At 40.9% G+C, this 26,365-nt stretch overlaps 1 protein-coding gene across 1 annotated transcript in view; it reads right to left on the bottom strand.

The window, feature by feature from the left end:
* LOC127435251 (ELKS/Rab6-interacting/CAST family member 1-like) overlaps positions 1-26,365 on the bottom strand; it is a 294,247-nt gene that overhangs the window by 48,861 nt on the left and 219,021 nt on the right. The window contains exon 17 of the mRNA XM_051688552.1: positions 11,374-11,472. Within this exon, the coding sequence (XP_051544512.1) occupies positions 11,374-11,472 (99 nt within the window). The remainder of the gene's footprint in view (positions 1-11,373; positions 11,473-26,365) is intronic.

The raw sequence follows: 26,365 nt of genomic DNA on the forward strand, positions 1-26,365 counted from the left end.
ATAAAGGTAAAGGCTACAAGACCATCTCCAAGCAGCTTGGTGTTCCTTTGACCACAGTTGCAAATATTATTAAGAAGTTTAAAGTCCATGGAACTATAGCCAACCTCCCTGGGCACGGCCGCAAAAGGAAAATCGACCCCAGATTGAACAGAAGGATAGTGTGAATGATAGAAAAAGAACCAAGGATAACTGCCAAAGAGATACGTCAGTTCCAGACATCCATTGCTTTTTGAGCGAAAGTGGGCTCCATGGAAGAAGACCCACTTTTGAAAGAAAAACATAAAAATGCCAGACTGGAATTTGCTAAAATGCATATTGACAAGCCATAATCCTTCTGGGAGAATGTCCTTTGGACAGATGAGTCAAAACTGGAGCTTTTTGGCAAGTCACATCAGCTCTATGTTCACAGAAGAAAAAAATGAAGCTTTCAAAGAAAAGAACACCATACCTACAGTGAAACATGGAGGAGGCTTGGTTATGTTTTGGGGCTGCTTTGCTGTGCCTGGCACAGGGTGCCCTGAATCTGTACAGGGCACAATTAAATCTCAAGACTATCAAGGCATTCTGGAGCGCAACGTACTGCCCAGTGTCAGAAAGCTCTGTCTCAGTCGCAGGTCATGGGTCCTCCAACAGGATAATGACCCAAAACACAGAGCAAAAAGCACCCAATAATGGATAAGAAAAAAAACATTGGAATATTCTGAAGTGGCCTTCTGAGTCCTGATGGAACATCTATGGAAAGAGCTGAAACTTGCAGTCTGCAGAAGGCACCCATCAAACCTGAGACAGCTGGAGCAGTTTGCTCTGGAAGAATGGGCCAAACTACCTGTTAACAGGTGCAGAAGTCTCGTTGAGAGCCACAAAAAACGTTTGATTGCAGTGATTGCCTCTAAAGGTTGTGCAACAAAATATTAGGTTAGCGGTCCCATCATTTTCGTCCATGCCATTTTCATTTGTTTTATTATTTACAACATTATGTTGAATAAAAAATAAAAAGCAAAGTCTGATTTCTATTAAATATGGAATAAACAATGGTGGATGCCAATTACTTTTGTCAGTTTCAAGTTATTTCAGAGAAAATTGTGCATTCTTTGTTTTTTGTGGAGGGGTACCAACAAATTTGAGCACGTCTGTATATACATCTTATATTTAAGCTATCATATTTAGCTACCTTTGCATATAAAGCAGCTTAGTCTGGGCATTTTCTCAACCAATTTCATGAGGTGCCAACTGAGATGATTTTTAAATAGTATTGAAGAAATTCCTGTGTATGCCAGACACTTTTTGGCTGCGTTTCCTTCTAACTTGTAGTTTTAAACAGGTGTTTGTCTACAAAACTAATTTTAAGCATAAAAGTATATGCCTTTATATCAAAAGGTTTTTAAGATCATAAATTCAGTCAAGTGTCTCCAAACATTTGACTAGCAGTGTAAACATCTCACATTCATGAGTAACACATTAGGTGTGAACCACATATGGCAGGTTTCTGTTTTTATTGACTGATAATAGCAGTAGTTCTAGGTCCTCAATTTTAGGCTTAATTGGATAGCAGGGTAAACGGAAACAGACCGAACTGAGGGTTGGGTGGGGGAAGTGACAGAGAAAGAAGCAGCAAAGGAGGAAGAAATAAAAAGAGAGGGAGCAACACGGCAGTTTCCACCCGTCCGGTCTCCAGCGCTCATTCTGTCCATGGCTGGTTAAATGCTAAATGAACTAGGAGATTTAGGGTGGGTGCAGAATCTGAGCCTGCTCTTTCCTATCAACCTTAAAGCGTCACCAACGGGTGAAGGGGGTAGGGGTTACTCAACCTGCCCCAGGCCCCCCATCCACAGCTCTGGAAAGCATTAGGGTCTATTGACATGCTGCAGGAAGTTTATTAGCTGTATGAAGCTTATTAATTTAGCAGGCAAAGATTATAAAGCACCAAGTCTAAGCAGTCCTACTACAAGAACAATCTGCTATTTAAATTAACAACATTTGATTTTGAAGTTCTGCTTTAGTGTTGAGTTATACGCAAATTCGATAAATTAAAACATCAGTACTTGAGTGCAAGAGAAGACACACATCAACACTTTTTCCCCAGACAAAACCCAGGGAGATATCGTATAACCATTCAGCACCAGTTCAAATGCATTGTTTTCCAGATGAGCTTGGTTTGTATGCGTGGTACTAGCTATTAAAATGGGCTACTTTTATTACACTTTTGGGTGCTTTTTAAAGTGAGTCACTATCAAATGCTATTGTATGGAAATTAGCAATCACAATACTCTTTAAAATATCCCTTTTTGTGTTCCCCAAGAAATGCAAGTCATATGGATGTAGAAACTAAATGAGGGCGAGTAAATAATGACAAATTTCATTTTGGGGTGAACTATTCCTTTAACTGCTTTAAAACACACAGAGCCCTAGAATGACCATTCCTTTCCATCTTTCACTGGAATTGGAAACGCTCAGACAATTGCGTTATCAGTGAGCAGACACTCTAAAACGGGCTCAAGTTGTGAGGATTTTCCACAGCTCATGGTCATGGTCCATTACTAAGTCATATTATGAGCGCTCTCTCTTCCTAGCTTGCGGAGGGAGGGCGACAGGCGCAACGCCCAGGGTAAGGCTCCCACGTCCGCCCGTTAACACATCCAGAAATGACACCCTGGACTAGGGGGCCAAAACGTTCCGACCACATAATCCCCGCCACAACGAGCCTCGAACTTTACAGTTTCAGCAGCTCGCGCAATAATCGTGGCCATGCTGGGTTCACTGGGTTTGAGGAGGGAGGAGTCGTGCAATTATTTGTTTTGATAGGATTGTTCACAGTCTTCTGGTAATTCAGTGATTGACAATTGAAATTCATACTTTTGTACGCTTGTTTCATCACCCACCAATCTAAGAAAGCCTTAAATCAGTTTCATTAATAGACTTTGAGAGCAGAACAGTTGCAATGATGGGACTTTTTTTTTCTCTTCAGTTTTCACCAGAAATGATGCATCTCAATTAACATCTTAAGTCTATTTTCCTAGTTTACCCTCTGACATAGACCAGGCGAGCAGAACCCAGCTGGCCAGCACGTCCTTGGATTGCCTAGTTTCAAGAGGGAAACCAGAAACATGGATGCGCCATTAAAATGTATTTTTCTTGAGTGATGCATCCTGGGAGAGCTGGCCAAGACGTGTGGTTTGCGGAGGCCTTAAAAAGCAGGACAGTCAAGCAGTGAAGGAAGACTGGGCAAACGAAACTGCCCAAAAAAGCAACAAGAGAGAAGGAGAGACAGAGAGACCGAAAATAAAAAAAGAGGCAGAAAGGGCGAGAAACTGTTGCACCTTCATATCTTCAATGCTAAGCGTTCTCAGAAGTATACAAATCAAACGTTGCTTATCATTTTGATAAGGCAGGAAAAATCCAAATTTGACTTTTTGAGAGGATTTCTTGACTTTTATAGTCAAAGGAGCTGGATTGGAATTTGTGAGCACCAGTCTCTTAACCTCCCCAAAACACATACTGTTCTATCTCTAACCAAGCCAGCTCAGAACTCTCTGTATCATCTGAGGAAACACATATTTTGACGTACTCTATAAAACAGAGGTGGCAAGGCAAGTCATCGCCTATCCGGCTGATTCGAAGCAGAGTCTCTTTCAGGATCCAGAGGAGAGCATTGAGCCAAAGTCTTGACAGAGGAGAGATTCAACATACTCCTATACAAGCCCTTATAGGTGAGCTCATCTTTTATGACATCATCTCAACATTTAGATGCTGCGGTCTAAACTCTCTTCCGATTGGCCAATTCAAATGTGGCCACAGCAGACCTACCACGATTCATCTCAGTGGATTAAAACCCGTAGACTCTCCAAGGGCAGTCATCAGTCTCTCATCAAGGAGAGTGAGAGGCTCAGATTACGGGGTCAGATAAAACCGGCCACATGCATGCTGCTGGGACAGACCGGTTGATATCTGTCAGATGCCTGATTGGGTCCAAGTTATTTAGTTTTACTGGCCTCTTTTGCCTCTCCTAAGATTCTGCACCTCTGCAAGCAATGGCCATCCATCAAGTGACCCCTGACCCAAAGTAAGGAGCTAGGGTACGTTTCCAATGACACCCTATTTCCCCTTACTATGGCATGCTCTTACGCAGACATCAACAAATGGAGAAGCTATTTCTTTGTGACTGATCAGAATGACTGATTGAGCCATTTGGGGTACAGTCACCCTCTTCTGTTCCAGGAGATGTAGATCTCAGTTTCATGGTATAGGAAGTGAGGCAGCATGGTTCAGGGGCTCCACAGAAACCCCAAGTCTGTGCTCTGCCAAACTAAGTCGCCCTCACTAACTGAGACAGAGCGAGGGCCCCTCCACTGTCTACCCTCCTGTCTGCACCAAGCGAATGGAGCCAGAGGCCAGTTTTATATTGAAATCATATGGAGGTGGGAAGGCTTCAACAACGACCCCCTGCAACTTCCCTCTCTGCCACATGTTTCCCATTTTAATCTAATTATAAATATTTGGACTGGAATCACTTGGAACTGACAGAAAGAAAAAAGTCACGCTGTAATAAACAATGCAAGTACAAAAGGCAAATAAGAAAGCAAACATGCATTTTGGGTTCATATTAATGACTAAAACAGAGCTGTTGAAATGTTCCCACTCTGACCACTGAGCCATTTTCTCAGTCAAAAAAAAGAAAGAAAAAACGTCCAAGTCAGCAACAGGGCCTCTGTTCTTTCACTGAGGGGCGGAGATCGTTTTAATAATGTGGGTAATTGGTGGGTGGTTACGCTTATGGTACGAGTTCAGCAGAGGTTACACCTTAGTTGCTCCAGTGGGACGGGTACCCACTGACCCCTGGAATATGCGAGCGATTGCCAAGCTCTGTTTCACAGTTTTCCATTGAATTGCACCGTCCAAGCGGTCAGTAATGTCTAAGGTCGCCAAAGAGAGGTGACATGACAATTGAGTCTTCATTACTTTTCTGTTCTGCTCGCTAACACCCGCCTGGGCATCGTTTTGCACATGAGTCACTTCGAAAATGACATTCGTGACAAATGAAAGAGGGAGGCATAGGCAGTACAGGAAGAAAATGGTGGATTGACCTATAGGGAGAAGGGTTTGGGGTGGGGGAGATGGAAAGCACTCTTGTAAAGATATCTCTCATCAGGTTGTGGATCTTCCAATGCAAAATTGCTGGCCATGCTTATAATATTTCCCCAGAAAATATTGAATAAAACAGCTTTTATAAAGTAACTGATATGACATGTTTTTCAAAATTACTGTTCATTTCGTTAGGAGTACAACTTTTTTAATGCGTAAAAACTTTTTGTTTTTAGAGTCACTGTCTTGTGTGTGTGGAATGTTACTGTGTAGCATAATGTTAGCGTTAAATATTTATTTACATCAAGTAGGCTATTTTTCTGAAAGATAAAAAGCAACTAATAACACAATAATCTGTAGACTGTCCGCTTAACCGCACAGCACGACCAACGCAAACCAGAGCCTCTTTTACAGAGTTGCTTAAACTGATCTGCGTCGAGCTACCAGTGGCTCGTGATGAACAGTGGTCGCGCAAATGGTTGGTCCATTTGTTATAGTGTTTAGCTAAATAAAACAGGATGCATGAATACAAGGAAGGATTACAGCAAGAGGAAGTTTTGGCATGAAGGTGCGAGGGACTTCAACTTGTCCAGGGACTTTTAACTAAATAAAATACATACTCCTCTGTTTCACTATCGCTCACATGGTGATTAAACAATGGTGGATCAACCAATAATTGGACCACCTGCTGTATCACTACGGAAAAGCTTTTCCAAAAGCAATTGAAACAGACGAAAGCAAGTTACTCCAAAAGGTTTGATGCTCTGTCAGTCTTTTTGACATCTGATGCTCAGTCAGTTCTGACATTTACCTGAAGACAAAACTCACAAATATTCTGTTAACACAACAGGAACATTTCTGCAAGTCGGGGTTTTCTTTAGGCTCTGTTACTGCAGGGTTTCTCTAACTTTTTTTTATCGACTGAACCCTAAATTATTTACTTGACATACTCTCTAATATTTAAGGCAATTTTAACCTTTTAAAATATCATTAATTTTGCAACATCTTTGCAAGGATGTAACCAAATATTCAAGATGGGGGGGACAAAAAGTCTAACCAAACATAAAAACCCCTACCGATTCCCACACTAACCTTAACTCATTCCTTGCAGTTCCCTCACAAACCCCTAGATGAAACATGCTCTACAGTGTAAATTTTTTTTCCAAAAAAACACTTGCATCACTTTACAGAGCAGAAAAAACTAAATCAGACATGCATAAATTATCCACAACAAGGTATAAAAAGGCAGGCACAGCAGTCAGCTGCAGAGGAGATGAAATGAGAAAATGCAACCCCTAAAGAACAAAAACAAAATCAGCCACACATAACAGAGTCAAGGGCCAGAGAGCATACTCTGTAAATACACTCCTAGTGATACACACCAAGCAGTCAGATTAAAACGGACTGCAATTCATCATCGACAAAACTGATTCCAGGGTTGCGGTGAGTCTATGTGGGTTATCGTGCCAAACGGAGAGCAATTAAATAGGCCTCGACCACCCACAATCCAACATGAAGGAGATCAGAGTCGAGTCGTGATTATTACCCTCTCTAATCATGCGCTTGTACGTACGACTTCGGTTCGCCCCAATCTTGCTCTGAGAACACAGTTCGAAGAACACGGCTGCCCTTTATGTGAGCTCTAATATATTCAAGGGGACTTGGGGGTCTTGATCTTGCCGGCTCAATGCCATTACAAGTTTGACATGGTCATATGATCCGCAAAGAGTGACTTTTATGTTACGGTTACATGTACAGTTTGACACTGTGGGTGTAGGGGATGATTGAAATTCTTCCTCGGAATGTATCGGAATGGACAGCTTAGCGGTATTAAACATTAAGAACTGCGAACGAAGCAAAAACATTAGCGAAAGGGGCCCATTAGTTGGCTGAAATAGGACACAGTGAATGGGGGCAAATGCTCGGATTAAAACCCTCCCTTCACACTGCTGAGACCCTCGGCCCACCGCTCACACAATCCAACTCTGTGCTCCAGCGCTCTGCTACGCCTAATTGCACGTGCAGTATATGTGCTTTACTGCATGCAACCGGCATATGTGACATGCGCGGTTATCTGCGGGCTGCATTGACAGGGAGCGAGCTACTAATTAATTAGTTAAAAAGCCACATGGCATTTAGCATCACAGTGGGCATGGGGAAAATGCTCTGATGGGAGAGATGGGAGTTATTGTGTTTGTGTGTTCAATAGATTGAACATGTGCAGCTCATATATATTCTACAGTCGATTTGTTTCCTCAAAACCATCCATCAAAATTGTCAAGGGGCAAGTATGAGAATGTTGTTGTTTTTCGCAGAAAAAAAGCATAGAAAGACTAGAGCAGTCAAAAGGCAGATGGGTCGATTTGTTCTGTAGCTGTCCTTGCAAAATAATAAAGAAGGCACAAGGAATTAGGCTGTCTGCGTGACAGAAATCCTGAAAAGGAGCTCTGCAAGGTATGAGACAAGATATGCCTTTTCCCAGGAAAGCTCCCAGGAATATGTCTGGTTCAATACAAGTTAAGCTCAATCGACAGAATTTGTGGCATAATGTTGATTACCACAAAAAATGAATTTTAATTAGTCCTTCCTTTTCTTTAAAAATAACAAAACATCAAGGTTACAGTAAGGCACATAAAATGTTTTCTCATTTCCATGTTCGTTTTAAGGATTTTGGTTTAACAGTGTTGCTCTTTATTGCAATGATGTTGTAAAATTGAATATAACTTGATACAGAAAAGGTCAGTAAGCGATTTGATCACACTAAAATCATGTCAGCATGCATATTGTTAACATGTTGTGAGTATTTTCAACACTTACGGATTGGCCCCATTCACTTCCATTGTAAGTGCTACACTATAACCCAGATTTGGGCTTTTTTTTTTTTTTTTTCTTTTTTTTTAAAGAAAAGCATGACACGTAAAGTGTAAAAAAAAAATACATGGAAAAGTGAGAGAGGGAAAAAAAAAAAAAAACGGGAAAAATATCTGACATGATGTTATTTAAAGATCAGACAGTCTGTTCTTATTTGTGTGATACAACACATCAGTGTATTTACAAACTCTGCTTTGAGGCAAAGAAAATCACAATTTTTTGAGGTAAAAAATATACCATCAGCACCGATATTTACACCAACATCATTACCCTGACAAGGAACCACACAGGACAATTATTATTATTATTTATTTATTTTTTTTAGAGAAAATCACATCGAACAATGTGGGGGGGGTGTTGGAAAGGAAAAAGGCACACTCGAAGATAGACAAAACATTATGAAATAAAGGACAAAACACAATAGTTAAGCATCATGCCCCAATTAGACATTTCTCACCCTTTTGAACAAAATGGCTTGGAGAGGGCATGTGCTTGGCTACGCCCAAATGCCCTCCTCATCATCCTATTGGTTGAAAATGAGCGCAGGTTTAATCCAAGGCAGCATGGGATTAAAGAAAGAAGTTATTAGTAGAGGAGAGAAGGTTATTTATTGCAAAGAAAATCAAAGATATGACATTTCCCCTTCGACAAACATGCAAAGATGGAAAATTACATAACATAAAACAACAGTAGAGCAGTGAATCTGTGAAATACATCAAAACATGTTTTGAAAAATGCTGAATGTCACATTACAGAGTAAGACACACTTTTCCCATTAATTTCTCTGTCTCTCAACAGAGGGTTAAGGGTGATTAGTTACCCACTGAACCGGAGCAAAACCAAGCACTGAATGCAACTGGCTTCAACCCCCACCAACCACCCCCCCCCCCCCAGAAAAAAACTGGGCGGCTTGCTGAAACAGGAATTGAAAGCATAGCAGCATAAGCTCAAAATGAGTAACACACGTGGCCTCTGCCCCATCAGGCCTTGATGGCTGTGGAAAATACCTGCAATGGATAGTGCGAGGTCCCTGTCGGTCCCAGCTCTGCAGTCTGCACGTTTAAGGCGATAACAGTGCGATTGGGGAGGTTTGGAGCAGGCTCAGGTGTTGATGTGTGAGGGTGTTCGTATTTGAGTTGGAAATATGTAAGTGAGAGATGAAGATCACAGGAAAATGTGAGCTAAGTGTTTTCTTGGCAATTGCGGAAAAGACAATGAAAAGGGCTTGTGACGGGGGAAAGAGACGCTGTCTGGAAGCTTTAAAGTAGCTAGTGTGTTTGTGTGGGAGAGAGTGAGAGTGCATATGTAGTAATGTCAAAAGTATCTGTACTTCGATACCAAGGCGATGCTAAAATAAAAATAGTAACAATACCAGTCTTTTTTCTTACGTAAACATAGGGCCTTATGATTTCTGCGATGCTGAAAACCCAGAGGGAATTGCGGAATTGAGTAACAAAAATGGAATTAAGAGTAAAACGTATCATGATATTTTAATTTAGGATGAATTTAATGAAAATTTTTACACTGAATCAAATTCAAATCGCAATATGGCCAAGTGTGATTAATAAACGGCTAAAGGATATGATTTAATTAAATAAATAAAGTCTACATGCGCTGCACGCTTCTGAGTGAACACATTGGAATATTCAATGTAGTAGTAATAATTCTACTAATAACAATAATTTAACGTGCAATTATTTAACAAGCTGTGATTCAGCCATAGCAGCCTTATGTCACATGGCTGTTATAATGATTTTTTCCCATTATTATCAACATTTTCATTTATACTTTGAAGCTCTGTTGTGCAGCACTTTTTTTTTTTTAATGACTTTGAAAATAACTACGTTTTGATAAAAAAAAGAAATTATTTTACTTATTTGATTAGGCACTATAACATTTTCTTAAACACTTTTATATGTAAAACGTAAAAAAAAATATCAATTTAATTTAATTTTGGAAAAAAATTTTTTTTTTACGTTGCCCTACGTAAACAGACAAATTCTTAGACAACAAGTCCAAATCCAAATCGGATTGCTATGCTGTAGTTTAAATACTAAAGTGGTTTTATTTGACATTTGATTAATGTAAAATGTACATTAATGTAATTATTTGATTAATGTATTTGGATATACATTTTAATTCATTTTCTGAAAGTTTCCTTGAATACTTGATAATACTTCTGTTAGATAAGTTTCATTTATTATCTTTGTTGTTCATTTAATTGCATCTACTTTGTTCAATTGCATATGAGTTTTTTCATAATAGGTATCAAAATTGGCATTAAGAATCGTGAAATTTCACTAGTATTTGTATCAGTGTATGCTGCTATGCAAAAGCAAAACAAAATTGAGTTATGAGTGAAATCATGTCTCTCAGAGTAGAATCTGTGTTTTGGCACAACTATGCTCAGACTGAGTTAGATGCATGTATGTATGTGCAACACATATTGCTGGACAATCAAAAAAACTTAAAGCCATTTTTTCCCCATTTGAGTGTTGGTGTAGTTACTGCATTTTGCCTTAGTAGGGCAGTGTCGAGATCCAATATTCCTTTTCACTGGCTGTGTTGATTGGCTCTGTACGGAGGCCTTGGGCGGAGTGTTGTTGATGGATGGGTCTCTTTCACCATGTGCATCAGAATGGAGCGTATGGACTGGATTACTGCAGAAGTCCATGGACAGGTATGACACACTGCATTTAGTGCATTAAGTCATGTCATAACAACCAGTAGGATTTGTGCTTCCTGGGAGAGCTGGGACTCAAGAATGCAAAGGCTGTTTCACTCTCTATTCATCTTTTATCATGTCAATTCTTTCCTCTTTCTCTCCATATGAACTAATGCCTGTTGGACAGCCATCCAGAGGAGAGCGGCTTAAGTCGAAGGAATTCAACGTTTAAAACCAACAAAGAACAAAGCCAGTTAAATCTTCGAGAATCATCCAGTGAGACCGAACTATTGCAAGAAAAACAGTCAGAGATGTGCGTGTGTTCTTGAATGAAAAAAATACATGTGAACTTTTTTGGTGACCCACTATGAAATAATACACAAATTGAACATGAGGATGCTGTGCTTTATTGGATATGAAATATGTAATTTCCTGTTGTGTATGTCTGGTGTATGTTTGATTCTTTATAAATCAGGATAGGGCCTTTAGGGGTAGATCACATATTAGTGAGAAAGATTGAGAGCGAGAAAGACAGAAAGATAGACGGACGGACGGAGAGACAGACAGACAGACAGACAGACAGACAGATAGATAGATAGATAGGACTGTTCATATCGCTAAGTCACATTTGCCATGTCAAGCACCACTCGTGAATGGGACAATGCAAAGGATGAAGAAAGTGACAGTGACAGAAAGACAGTAAAGCCTGTGAAGATTTCCAAAAGAAACACCAGTAAGACAATCTGTGATTGGCTCACCTGATCTGGAGAGGGTTTGTGATTGGTGTGATCAGAATTGGAGGCCTTGAGGTGGTCGTCCTCGTAGTTATCAGCCATTAACTTCATGCGGTTCTGCGTCTACAAAAGATACAGCTCATTGTTAATGACTGCCAAAACATACACAAAGACACACTTTTTGATTTCCTTATTCTGAAATAAGTCTGGTCTGACTCTAAGCCTTGTAGTCTTGGGGCTTGAGTAATCAAATCTTCATCTCAGCCCATGCTGTTAGGAGTGGAACTTTTATCTGTATGAATTCAATTACAAGCATTATAAGAAGTTATTCTGATATTCTTTTTGATAGACGGAGTATTACTTCAAGCCCTACAGTGAGAGAGGGATCACACTGCATTCACGCAAGTTTCAGATGTAATGGATTTGAGCAAGAAGGGGAAAGCGAGTGACAGAGATCTTTTAAACCCAGAGGAGAAGGGTGTGAAAAAGCAATAACAGAGAGAGAGAGAGAGAGAGAGAGAGAGAGAGAGAGAGAGAGAGAGAGAAAGAGAATAAAATAGAAAAGAATAGAACAAAACACCACGTACTCTAGAATATAAACACAGATGCACACTCACCCGCCGGCTCGATACACGAGACATTCAAACCTGCGTGCACTTAAACTAACACACATTTTTTAACAAGTGCCCCAAGGTTTCTGTGTCTGACCACCTTGTAGATTTGAAATTCGTGTTTGGGAGACATTTTTGGCCTGATGGTTAACACACATACTCAGACACAATGAGCTGTGGTGAAGTTGTGCCACAAAAGAGATTTGAAAGCTGTGGTGGAGGGCAAGATATTCAGCTAATAATAATGTCTGTTCTACATACAAAGCTATCGTATGGTTTCAAAAGACTTGGAATATAGTGCAGGGGTTATATGGACTACTTTTAAGGTACTTTAACAGACCTTTTTAAGGTGCAGACCTTTTTGGCACTTGACAGCCCTTGGTCACTACAGTATTTGTTTAGAAAAGAGCAGAGTGAACATTCTCCAAAACCTCTCATTTTGTGTTCTACAAAAGTCATATAGGTTTGGAAAAGGGTACAAATTTAGGGTCATCGAGATGCCCTCAAAATGTAAAATGTGGGGGCAAAAAAATGCAAATTCTTTGAACTTTTATTTGTAACATAATACAGTTCTTAAAATTCTAATATAGTCCTACTTTTTATTTTATCACATAAAATACGATTTTATTTTTATTTAATTTGAAGAGTAAGAGGTAATAAATTCTTAAACTTGAGAATTTGTATTAATGAATTGATTAAATTGAACTATTTGACATAAACGGATGAGACACAGTTTGTTTTATATGGTTATAAAAAAATGCCACCATAAAAGGTAAAAACAAATGTCGCTGAAAAGAAAATCTATGTAAAAGTTCATTTCTGACACTGGTTTGGAATTACATGAGGGTGAGTAAATGATCACAGAATTTTCATTTTTGGGTGAACTATCCCTTTAAATTAGTGACAGTGCATTAGGGTTAGTGTAATACAGTCTTTACAGTCCACACTTTTTCCTTAGATAAAGCTCATCTAAAGTGACATCTACCGCAGGAATGAGAGGAAACGTGCATGATTTATCCTGGCTAGACGACCATCAGTCTTGACTCCCCTCTTCACCACATGGCAATGAGAATCAGAAATGAAATGAATCAATAAGACATTAAGTTTAAATGAGTACGAGCCCACACCCTGCCCTTCCGGATTTTTCTGTTTGTTCCCTGGGAGCTCCCTGACCAGAATGTGATGGTTGGGCTCCTTCTGTTTGGTTTTCTCACCCGCTTCCCTCTATCCACCACCCCCACCACCTTTCTCTCCTTTCCTCCCCCTCTGTTACAGTAATAAACATGGCGTTAATCGACCACCGGGCAGCCGTGGATTTAAATGGGCCGGATGCGCCCCAGTCGCCGTGCTCGTCTGGATCAGAATTCTGTCAACGCAAGTGGACTTGGTGAAAGTTAGTGTCTTAATGGGTCGAATGGGCCGACGGGGTGGAGGGTGAGGGGGAGGGGTCTTCAGTAGTGGAAAGGAGGGTCTAAGTCAGGGAGGGGTTCCATCCTCAAGGAGCCAGTTTAAGAAAATACAAATTTGGAGGGCTGCCACCTATGCTTTGAGCCCAAACATAGGGCCTTTTCTCTGGCTCAGCTTTGTCATATATTCAGTCAAATGTAAAGATCCGGTGGATGTTTTAAAGCAGTGATTCCCAACCAGGGTGAAACACGCTCCCCCGGGGGTACGTAAGCAGGTTCCAGGGTATACATGAAAATAATTGGATTTTGCCAGCTTATAAAACAAAATGCATGACTTAGGGCTGGGTAAAATTTAGATTTTCTAATTAATTGCAAACTTCAACTGAACAATCTCTATATCCATTCTTAAAATCCCAAGATATGTGGAGTTAATACATGCTAAGAGTTTGGTTTATCTTACCGTGTAATGTGTGTCCAAAATGAGATCAACACAATCCATATGTCATTGATAATGTCTCTCTTAATATCCTTAAAGGAGACCTATTATTCCCTTTTTACAAGATGTAATATAAGTCTCAGGTGTCCCCAAGAATGTGTCTGTGAAGTTTCAGCTCAAAATACCCTACGGATAATTTATTATACAATATTGTAAATGCCTCTTTTTGGGTGGAATCAAAAACACGCTGTTTTCGTGTGTGTCTCTTTAAAGGCAGCTGCTGCTCCCCGCCCCCTTTCCGGAACAGGGCTGTGCCTTTACAGCTCGTGCTTCGGATACTATAGCAACAACAACAAATCAGAACCAATATGACTGACACCGTAAATACCGGAGTGTTTTTCAGCCATTTAGCAACAATGGATGAGCAACACAAAAATATACTGTAATGACGTTAGCTATGCGCTGTAACGAGACATGACATTTTAGGGGGTTGTCTTGCATCATGCGATTTGCAAAGATTCACAAATATAAAGTGCGATACTTACATCTTCAGGATATAAAGCTGGAACACGAATAGATCCATGCTTGAGAATCAAATATTTAGAAAAGCCTGCTTTATACTGACCCTCATTCACAAAGCAGTCCGGTGTAAAATGATTTGCTCAAACATACACGAATTTTGGTATGTTTTGGGGCACATTTTCTTCAAAAACAAAATTTGTCCACTGCGTCTTCAGTGGCTCTGATGCCGGGAGTACATGAAGACTCTTATGTTCACTTTTACAGCCTACAACAGAACACGTATGATGCTTATGAAGCCGAGACATTATTCTTCTCACTGTAGCTGCTCCAGTGCGGAATAAAATGGCGGACTGTGTCGATCACTCAGGGGAGGATCTATGATAATAGGGTGGAGTCCGTCACCAGTCGTGGGCGAGGCCTGCTCTAAAGTGACGTCACTTTAGAGCGGATACCAAAACCAGTCATTTTGAGACACTGTTTTTGATTAATAGAAATATAAGAAAGAGGAGTGGGTGGACTTTTAACATTGTAGGGTGGCTGTGTACACACCCTGCCGACTCACATTTATGTTCACACCATGTAAAAGTGAACTTTGCATAATAGGTCCCCTTTTATGTTCTTTACAGTCATTTGTTGAACAAAAACAACAAAAAAGAAACATTTAAATAATAATAAACCATGGTATTCCACTCTCATTAACATGCTTAACCAAAACAAAACGCAGAACTGCTGGTTTTCTTAAAGAGACAGTACCGTTTTAGCATTTGTTCTACATATCAGTTTAAATACTTGTAAATAGTACAAATTGTGCATGTAAACAATAAACATGCATCTGGAACACATCTTTGGTGTCGATAAAGGGGTTCTTGAGCCTTACTGATGGTGCTGTGGGGGTACTTATGGCAAAAAAGTTTGGGAAACACTGTTTTAAAGGAATAGTTCACCCAAAAGTGAAAATTCTGTCATTATTTACTCACTCTCATGTCATTCCAAACACCCTTATGACTTTTATTCTTTCATGGAACATAAAAGGAGTAATTTTTAAGAATGTTCACTTTGCTTTTACCATAAAACCAACCACAAATTTTACCAGCTGTAAAGCTCCAATAAGGACAACAGGTACATTAAAATAAGTCCATATGACTTGTGCACTACAGTATATTCTGAAGCCATACAATAGCTTTCTGTGAAGAAGCGGCCAATTTGAGTAAGCACATGCTTTTTGATATTTGAGAGCTGCGGCAGTGGGGAAGATTTTCACTTTTTATGTTCCACGGAAGAAAGAAATCATATGGGTTTGGAACAACATGAGGTTGGGTAAATTATGACAGAATTTCCATTTTTGGTGAACTGGTCCTTTACAGTATAGAATTACAGCGGGAATGTGTTTGGTGTTTGCATATGCTATATGTGTTTAAGGCTGCTAACACATCTACAGAACATGCATAGGAAAAACCTTAATACACAAAACATCCACAACATCAACACTCACTGGACACAATCCTACCGATCGCCTCGAATTCTTGCGTAGGCAGGAATCGTTCTCTAACTGTTAACAAGCCACTTAGTCAGAGGCTAAATTAAAATGCTGAATAAACAAGCCCTGAGCAGCTCTCAGTCACTCAGTTCTCAACAGCCTCTCAGTTTCTCAATTTGCCCCACAGAAGACGGCAGTAAACATGGGGGAGAAGAAGGCCGGAGGCGGAGACACTACGAGGGGAGGCCATTATAGCCCCTGGAAAAAAAGAGCAACATTTTAGATCAACTGTCACTACCTCACAGGGAAAAAAATACCCCATTCAAGACAATTTGTTCCACATGCTCAGTGGGTTAGTGTGAAGGATTCGAGGCGAGGGTTCGGAAAGTCAGGCTTAAGCTCTCGGGCTTGTAGCATGTAAATCCTTGAACTGGTAAGGACCCTCAGAGAGCATATGGAAATTTAAGAGATAGAATTGAAAGCGAGCAAGTGAATGAAAATTCTGTAAAACTCATGTTGTTTCAAACCTGTATGACTTCTTCAGTTGAACACAAAGATGTTAGGCAGAATGTTAGCCTCAATCACCATTCACTTTCATTGTATGGAAAAAGATGAAAAGTGAATGGTGACTATGACTAAGACTCTGCCTAACATCTCCTTTTGTATTCGAGCACATCTCTTGTTGTGTTTGGGACAGCATGAAGGTAAGTAAATGGTGACAGAATTTTCATTTTTGGGAAAACTATCCCTTTAACAACAGGCGCACACAGTTTTCCCAGCATTCCCACACATTATTCACTTCCTCCCCTAAAAAATAAAAAAAAGATGGAAACATGCACACTGAAAATAAACCATAAAGACAAACAGTTTGCTTTAAAGCTGTAGTATTTCAGAGTCAGGGGGCCACAGAGCACCTACAGGGGACTCAGCTAGTCAAGACACCCGCAGGTAAAGAAACTAATTTGCAAACCAAAATAGAGAGTGAGAGAAAGAAAGGAATTTGCTTATTTGCCTGCTTATGTGTGAAGTGGTTTTTGATACTGACTGGGTTTAGTGGGGCGCTGGGACTTCTAAACATTTTATTGAACTGCACTGGGGAAATCTTTGTGAATAAGTCTGTACAATTAAACAAGTGTGTGTATATGTGCATTGGGGTGCAATCTTGTTTCTGCCATTGTGACTGACTCTACGAATTCTGAAGAGAAAGATGCTGAGTTTAAAAGAATAGAAAATGAAAATTGTGTCATCATTTATTCACCCTCATGTTGTACCAAACTGATTGATGAAACTTACGATTGTCTTTCGCCCATGGAACACAAAAGGAAAAATATGTTTCCACACAATGTCAGGTCTTCATAGTAACTACAGCAGTCAGGCTCAAAATAAAGGACAAATTAGCACTATAAAGTAGTCAATACGATGCAACAAATTTGAATATGTGATCTGCGGTGGAGGGGAAGATTATCAGTGAATAATGACTTCAATTTTGGTCTGTTCCTCACACATAACTATTGTATGGCTTCAGAAGAGTTGGATTATAGCACAAGAGTCATATGGACTACTTTCATGGTGCTTTTTATGGTGGTCATTTTTAGAGCTTGAGCCCCTCATCACTGTATGTATTTTTTTTTTAAAGAGCAGCGTGAACATTTTTCAAAACATTTCCTTTTGTGTTCCACTGAAGAATGTAAGTGTATCATTTTTCATCCAGTCAACTTGAGGAACCTTCTCAGGGTTAATAAAATGATTTATGAGGCAATACTGTAAATCTGCCATAATTTTCCTAAAACATGCCAGTGTTACTTAAACATAACATAAGTGTTCCCTGTACCTCCCCACCCCCTCGACTGACCGGCTCTAACCTACTGAGAATGAAAACATAGAGATGATTTTCAAAGGGGCTACAACTGCTTTCTGCAAACTGTCAAGCTCATGTCTTTGTTTTGAAAACAGGTGAAGCGTGTTATACAGTTGCCACTCTCTGAGCGGAAGAGGCCCTCCACCAAGAGATAAACTCGCTCAGAGGGGAAGAATGAGAGAAAGAGAGGCAACATGGAGGAGACAAATTGATACAAATGTCCATGTGTGCCCTTTGACCCTTGTCGATGATCTAGCCATTGACATCATGTATCCTATACTATTAGGAGCCACTAAACCGCCTGGATTTACTTTGGCAGAGCAGCCAAACGTCACAAAATCTGCAGAGAAGCCTGAGATGGCCTTCAATTGAGTATGGACAATAGAAAAATAAGAAGGGACAACTCTTCGAGATTTTGAGGTTGAAAAGGAGGAAAGGGGTCCAGAGGGAGGTGTTTGTGTATGTATGCAAGTAGATGGTGGTGTGGGTAAGTATTTGTGGAAACCGGATCTCGTCGAAGGGCTAGTGAGGTTCTCTGGACTCAGCTTGCGTTCTGAAGAGCCGATCCCACAGAACAGGGAGGCACACTCTGAGCTTAACAGCTCATATGTGAGCCATAAAGCACAGAAGAAAGGAAATGTGGAAAGGTAGAAGGGAGGAGAGATGGTGGAGAGGATGGAAGGGGACATGGTATCGAGTTTAGCCACGATTTTGCAGTATAGTACCGTAAAACAAATTGTTCATAGGGTAAAATCATCGGTTTTTGATCACTTAAGGCCAAAGTATACTTCCATTTTCTGCCTGCCGTCATCAGTACAGTGTGCACTGACTTTTGCAATTTTGACCAAACTTATGACCTAACTTTCACAACTGTGACCAAAGATGTAAATCATACAGTCTGACATGAAAAACTGTTGATGTTGTGCATGCTTTTAGACTGGGTATCAATGCAGATTTCCCAATTTGATTCGACTCCAATTCACAAGCTCTCGATTGGATTCCGATTTCAATACGATTTGATTCAATTCTGATTCATTTGCGTATATTACGGTTATAATGTCCATTTTGATTACAAATGAAGTAATTTGTCCTCAGCTAATGCTGTAAATTATACAGGAAGCCTTCTAACTTGGTACATTATGAAAATATTAACAAAAAATTAATAACAGGGCCCAAACTATGCAGGTTAATTGCTTTTTACTTAACAGATATAATAATCATCACAACTAAAACTCGAGTAAACGTTAAAAGACCAATCTTGGGATTTAAAGAATACATTTTTTGTTTGCATAAATGAAGCACATGATTAATCGGAAAATCTATATTTTTACCCAGCCCTATAGGCTTTACACAAGATCTCACTTGGGTCGTATCGTACAATCTGACAAGCAACAATCCCAAAGGACAGAAGAAGTAAAAAAAAGCTTAACAAAAGCTGAGTTGTCATGGAATGGACACCAAGAGAAAGGGAGGCTGGGAAGGAATGTTAAAACGGGAGAACAAAATGTTCAAGAGCTAGCAGGCTAACAAGCAGATGGATAAGCGAGAGCCTGTTAAGAAGCCCTCCCTAATTGTAGGAGCCCCTTACATCCATGTGTAATAAAATTTACCATGAAACCAGATCCCTGTCTGAGTGGCTTATGTCGAGGGTGGGTGTGTGTACGTTTGTCGGGGGGGGGGGGGGTTCAGGAATCCAGAACATGGGGCTCTCTTTCTCTTGTTTCCCCGCTTGTTCCAGACCCCACTTTTGTCAGAATTCTTTCGGCTACAGGCAGTGATATGGACTTGATAAAGCAGAGCGGATGGAGAACACACACTAAGGCATGTTGCTCGAGAATGCACCATCTACAAAAAACACAACACAACTGCTCAAATTAATGCCGCTAGCAGAAAATGCATCTTAAAAGCATGAAGCTGGAATGCTTCTAAGTGCTACACGTTTCTGTTTCTTTTAGCTTCTCTTGTTAGTGTTCCTGTAGCTCAATTGGTAGATGATGGTGCTAACAAAGGCAAGGTCATGGGTTCGATTTCCAGGGTACACATGGTCTGGTAAAAAATAAACTGTAAATCCTAAAGGGTTAGTTCACCGAAACAGAATTTTCATTTTTGGGTGAACAGTCCTTTAAAATGTAAATGTTTGCATTTCCCCAGTTTCCGTCTTTTTCTCTGCAAACATTGATTTCTTGTCCGCCTTCTCTCTCTCTCACACAGTGTGCTCTTATAATAATTGTCAGGAATGTTGACCTCAATTCTTTGGTTTCAGTCCCAACTGGAGAGCTCATTTGCTCACTTAATCTAATCATTTTCACAATTATTCTACTTCTGCGGCATTATCATTTCTCCCCCCTCCCCCCAATATGGATGAAAAATGCTGATGTGCTGCCAAAAAGAAAAAGAAAAAAAAGAAAAAAAAAAAAGAAAGAAAAAAAAAGAAAATTGAAAAGGCGCTGACTCATGATTATTCATCGTCGCTCTGAATTCAGTGCGATATCAAAAGCCTTTTTGTGAAGCTCATAATTGGGGTCAAGGAAGTAAATTGTCATAACGGGGAGTCTTTCCTACACCTTAAGTGTGTGGTGACCTCTGTACACCTGTAACCTCTGGAGAGTTCATGACCTCACTCTACTTCCTCTCTCTCACCATAATAATAATAGTAATAGTAATGAAAAAATTACTTTATAGTTTTGATGACTTCACTCTTATTCTAAAAATGTGGAAAATAGTAATAACAATGAACGAGTAGGTATTTCCCAACTTTTGACTGGCACTGTAGATATTTAATGTGTATCATTTTGTACAATCACAATAATATCATAACTACATTTAAAAGATTTGGGACAGTGGTTCAAATCATGTTTCTACCTCGTAACCTTTCTAATCTTTTGCCAGTGAGTTTATGTAAGGCCTGCCTACTGCTAACAAAATAATGCAGACCTTGTGAGACTCATGATGGTGGACAGGTGTGTGATGCAGTACATACTCAAGTAAACAGCCCAGAAAACTGGTTACAGAAAAGATGAATATGCATTTGATCAGCAATAGACCACCAGATAGGCACAAATGCACAGCATGAATGATGGTCTTTTCCTTTACTAGAAAACCAGAGTGTGTGTGCGTGTCAAGCTCAACATCTCTGGAAAAGTAATGTTTTATTAAAGGCCCTCTGTTAACAGTAGGAGTGTTTGCTCACTGGCATTCTCCAGGTCACCTCTAAATGGGTTTAACTCAGGTGTGTAAGAGAAAACGTACACAAACACCAGCTCACAAACCCTCACACACTCCCCTGCAGTAACAATTCCTTTTAATGTTAAACACATGTTGGTCACAGGTATGCCATTACCTGTACATAAAAGCTTCTTTCCACCTCACCATTAAGAACTGTTAAAGTGCACAGCACGTAAAATTTTTTATCTTTCTGCCACTTTTATTATTAGTACTGTGCAGACAGAAAATAAATCAATGGAAAAGGGCGGGGGGCTGGGAATGACAGATGCAAGACTCAAACTCACATTTCCCACATAAGCACCACAGCTCGATGTGTCAGAGCTCGATGAGGCTCTAGTTCTAATTATCTCTTAACTCTTTTAACAGAAAACCAGTCATGTACGCAGCACTTCATCAATCTGCATTTCAATAGCCGCTTTTCCACTATTGGGCCAGTGCGAACCAATGCTATCAGCTGGTCAGCCGGGGCCAATAGCCTCGGACCTCGAGCCATGAGAGCAAAAACGATCTGCATTCCCCGTCAGGCCAATAGCCCTGCAGCACTGCCTAAAACCGCCCTTAATATTCTGCTCTGGTGCCAACGCCACACACCCCACCCATTTCACATATAAGAGGGAAAATCAAGCTGAGGTATCAGACTCTGGAGACTAGCTAGCCCTCAAAATAAACACAGATTTGTTCTGTGCCAGCATTTTTATTTTTCCCAAACATGTACCATTGTGCGATGGATACACAACTTGGCAGTTCGGCAACATACTTAATCATGTCTTTGTTGGGCAGATGCCATCAATCTGATGCTGCACCTTTTTGGTCAGCCCAAATATTCTGAAGATCCCTGATTTCGTCTACTTACCAGTACTGAGGATTCTCCATTCTCCGTTAATCTGTTGAGGTAAGTTGGTAGCTAGATATGAAAAATTGGGAAATTAGTATTATGGTGCTGAAACCTCTGACCTGACTCAGCAAAACTCTACTTGACAGTAGCCGTGTTTCCACTATTGGGCCAAATGAGGGTTTGCTAATGCGTGCCAGGGCCAGTTGCGTTCCCACTGTCACTTTCGGGGCTTCATCATGCCGCCTCAGGGCTTCCTTGGGGCCAATAACGTTTGGCCCGCCGATTACTCTTGGGCCAGTCAAAGCCAACTGGAGATTGAGGCAGGGTCAATGTCAAAGGCGGAGTTTCGCTGAGTCAGGTCAGAGGTTCAGCACCAAGATTGCCAAACTTGCAGGTTGTGTATCCAGCGCACAATGGTATAGGTTTGGGAAAAACTGAAAAATTGCGGGCAGAGTACAAATCCGTTAAAATGCACAATAGACAAAGCGGTGCCCAAAGATCATGGTTCGAGATCATGGACGGTGTGCTGGGACATCATCCCATTGTTAGTGGAGAGTCCACACGGGACACCATGGCAGTTACAGTTGGTGAGTTGTCAATGCTAACTTATCTTGCAAACTAGCTAATGTTTTCATACGATATAAACTTGATATTCTAGATAACATCATAACTCAGCTTGAGCTGGATTTTAAGGCAACGCTGCAGGGCTATTGGCTGAATGGTGGGAATGCAGATCGATTTTGGTCTCGTGGCTCGAGGTCCAATGATATTGGCCACAGCTGGCCAGTTGATAGCCCTGGCTCGCACTGGCCTGATAGTGGAAAAGCTGCTATTGATAATGCCTCAATCCCCAGTTGGCCTCCTTTGTCCCAAGGGTAATCAGTGGGCCAGGGCACTTGGTTGTTGGCCTAAAGAAGCCCGAGGAGGCACGATGAAGCCCCAGGAGTAACACTGGGAACGCAGCTGGCCCTGGCACATACTAGCACGCCCTCATTTGGCCTGATAGTTGAAATGTGGCTAATAATGCTAATCCACAGTATGCACCGCCATGACATCTTCATATTTTGGTCATTCAAGCTCCCTGTCATTAAGCTACACACACACCATAAATCAAGTAGAAATAGCAACATAAACACATTTACCTGGACACAGTGAAATGTCTATGAAAAATAATAATACAATACGGAAGCTCTGATACGGTTATTGTAAACCAACGTATTATTTTTATAGCAGTGCTTAAGCACTTTTATGCAATTAAGACATTTTCTATAAAAAACATCACTTCAAAAAGCAAGGTGAAGATAAAAACAACAACTGACTTTGGTTATATGAAATGGAAAAAAAGGTGATTTACAGTTAATGGCTGATTGTACTCTTGCACACTTGTTTGACGTTGCTGCCATTAACTTTCTGAACGATGAACAACCGCATAGTCTTTAAGGACAAAAAGAAACATACAGATAGTTGGGAAGAAAATAAGTTTAGGGCTCTGTCATTTTTTTTTTTTTTTTTTTTTAAGACCATTAAAAGTAATTACTAAGTCTCAGAAGTCGCTAAAGAGGCCAAGACATCAAAAGCAAAGATAACGCAAAAATACAGTCCCAGATCCCTGCATGAATAACAGTCAGTGAGATAAGCTCCTTGGACAAGCATGACAGAAAGGATTCTACAGTGCTCCTATGATTGGGAGCAGTGGTGCTTCCAGTTTTAGAGACCCAGGATTTAAATCGAACAGTGCAGATAACTGGGAACTGGGTGGAAACAGAATGGCCTCTCTGTTCTGGGAGCCTGAGGGAAGCAAACATACTGCTTTGCTCAGTTAGATTAAGAAGTCTGGTGGTAGCTATGGCCAGAAAAGCTCTCATTTTCTTTCATGCTGTACAGTATATAAACAGAGCAAACAAGGTGCTATGTGGAGAATGTACATAGAAATAAACTAGATTTTTACATGCTCTTAACACCTTTACAGCCAAGGTGTTCAGGGTGGTTGCTTAGTACCCCCAAGTCTCGTAAATATGGATTGGGTCACAATAATAGTAGCGATGCTTGCCTGAAATGCACCACTAATTATACTAGAAAAGCAATACAAGCAAAGCTACTAAAATGGTTGACACTTAAACGAGTACTTGCTTATAGTATATGTTATTCACTTGAACAAGTGGTAGAAGGAAATGAAACCCAGGTCCTCGTTCTGTCGATTTCAACTCCCTAATATCCACTGAAAGTAGAAGAGTCAGAAGGGTTAAAAAAGGGAACTGTTTCCCACCTTAATCGGAGGAACAAAACAGGTAGAGTCAGCAAGAGTCTGTGTTGTAGAAAAGCAATGCATAACCAACCATCAACATAAGCAATGTCACAGCAAAACCCTGTAATAATATATCTGCCAAACAGTCTCTTCACAGCTTGCCAGAGAGGCACAGAACTAAAAAAAAAAAATCATTTGTTTAACCGAATAATAACAACATCGTAAAACGTTCTCCACAATCAAAGATGCAGTGGAAAATTTCCATTTCCTCTCCTCCACAACGTCACATATTGGATGAGCTGGACACCCACAGGCCTTTTTCAAACAGCCATTTAGCGGCTTGTGTTTTGAGGTCTCATGTTCTGAAAACACTGCGACTTTTTTCCTAAATGAGCAGCGAGAGTTGCATCAGATCCAAGACAAATCCAGTTGTCGACCCTCCAGTCGCTGGGCCCCCTCAAATCAAGCTCACCACCACTATGGCTCAATGTCTGTACCCGCTGCAGGACCTTTAGCCAAACAGATCCTGTAATGAATCGAATGCTTGTTGATGTTTTTGTTTATGAATCCTCCCCCTCTCGTTTTTATGGATTTCTTTCCCTTTTTACTCTGTGTCTTTGGCTAAAGGGCGCTGAGCTCTAATTTAAGCTCTGTGATCAGTTTCGCCACAGCAGGGATGAAAGGCATCTACAGCTCTGCCTTTGCAACAAAACAACTGTTTTAGCATTCTGAACCAATAATGGTACACTTTCAAACATGGACGGTTGGGTACATAAACACACTCTAGAAATTACACCGACAAGTCAATTTATTCTGCAACTAGTCGACACATTGGGTTTCGAGTAGACATGGATCATGTGACTTAAGTTGCGCTTGTTCTATATGCAAAAGAATTGTGTAACTGGTTTTCAACTAGTCGACTAAATACAACTTAGTCTCACAGAATAACGTTACTATACCTAGATTATTGCAAAAGGGTTTGATCATGTGAGATTATCAGTTAATTAATCCTTACTTTTTGCCTGTTCCTCAAACAATGCTATCTTATGACAAACACTTTTACGATAGTGCATAACTTGTAAGGCAATATATTTTAACATTTGCATTACATTACCAACTACATTTACAAGCTTGTTCGACTGCAATCAAATTGCACAGTAGCTCAACAGACAGAGTGTTGCACTTGTGATGGAAAGGACTGGAGTACGAGACCTGAAGAGAGCTCGAGTCAACACGTGAGCCGAAAATGTGTCACATGTAGTTGCTTCAGCAACTGACCCTTCGCTAAGTGCCGCCTTAAAAGCGTTTCTTACCAATCCTGTTTTAGCAACTGTTGCCATTTTACAATGAGAGTAATATATGTTCCCTATCTGTCACTCACTCAACGTTGTGTCGATGTAGTGACACTAGGGGTCACTCTTGGGAGCCCCAAACACCTCTGCTTTTTTGAAAAAAGGCCAATGAGAATTGGCGAGTGGAATTTGCATGCCACTCCCCCCGGACATATGGGTATAAAAGGAGCTGGTATGCAAGCACTCATTCAGATTTTCTCTTCGGAGCCGAGCAGTTGTATTCAGTGCTCTGAATTCAATTCCCTCCAAAGACGCACCACAAAACTGCTGTATTTATGGTGCATTTCAGCGGCTTCTCCCCCTCTGCACCCGTGGAGTGCAGAGAATGCCCCTGGGCACTTCGGCAGAGCGAAAATAAGAGAGTATATTCTAAAAGAGTATATTTTCATTCACAAAATGAGCGGCACACACGGAACGTCTTTTTAAAGATGCCTTTCCTTTTGTGTGTTATTCCTGGTTATGGTCGTTACCTCTCTGGTTCTGACGGCCACGATCGCTGTCTTACGTGTCTGGGCACTGCCCACGTGGAGACATTGTTCGTGGGTGAGTCATGTCCTCGTTGCGAGAACATGACCATGGCAACGTTGCGGTCGCGTCTTGCTTTCGTAAGAAGCACTGGGGGCGATTTGGGGACATCAATGGGACCACCTCTGCCGGGTATCCCCCCACGGACCTCCCATTCCCCAGCACGCTCGCTTGCCCAGATCGGGCTCTCGCACGAGCCCACCGGTTCATCTCAGCGCGAGTTCGACTTCTCGTTCGGAGCTCCGGAAGACGATGAGTTAGAGCGCAGCATCGGAGAGTGGGCCCGTCCAGTATGACGCAGAAGCTTCAGCTGGGCTTCCTCCTTCGGGAACGGTCGCCCTGTCTCACGCCGACGCGGAAATGACGGACATACTTTCCCGGGCGGCCTCGAGCGTCGGGCTAGAGTGGAACCCTCCACTCTCCCCTGAACCCTCGCGGCTCGATGATCGATTCCTGGGCTCGGATTGATTCCTTGAGGTGAAGACGTGCACTCTTGACTCCCAGTCATGTTCACAGACTGTGAT

The sequence above is a fragment of the Myxocyprinus asiaticus genome, chromosome 45 (genome assembly GCF_019703515.2).
Source record: "Myxocyprinus asiaticus isolate MX2 ecotype Aquarium Trade chromosome 45, UBuf_Myxa_2, whole genome shotgun sequence".
Taxonomy (NCBI): domain Eukaryota; kingdom Metazoa; phylum Chordata; class Actinopteri; order Cypriniformes; family Catostomidae; genus Myxocyprinus; species Myxocyprinus asiaticus.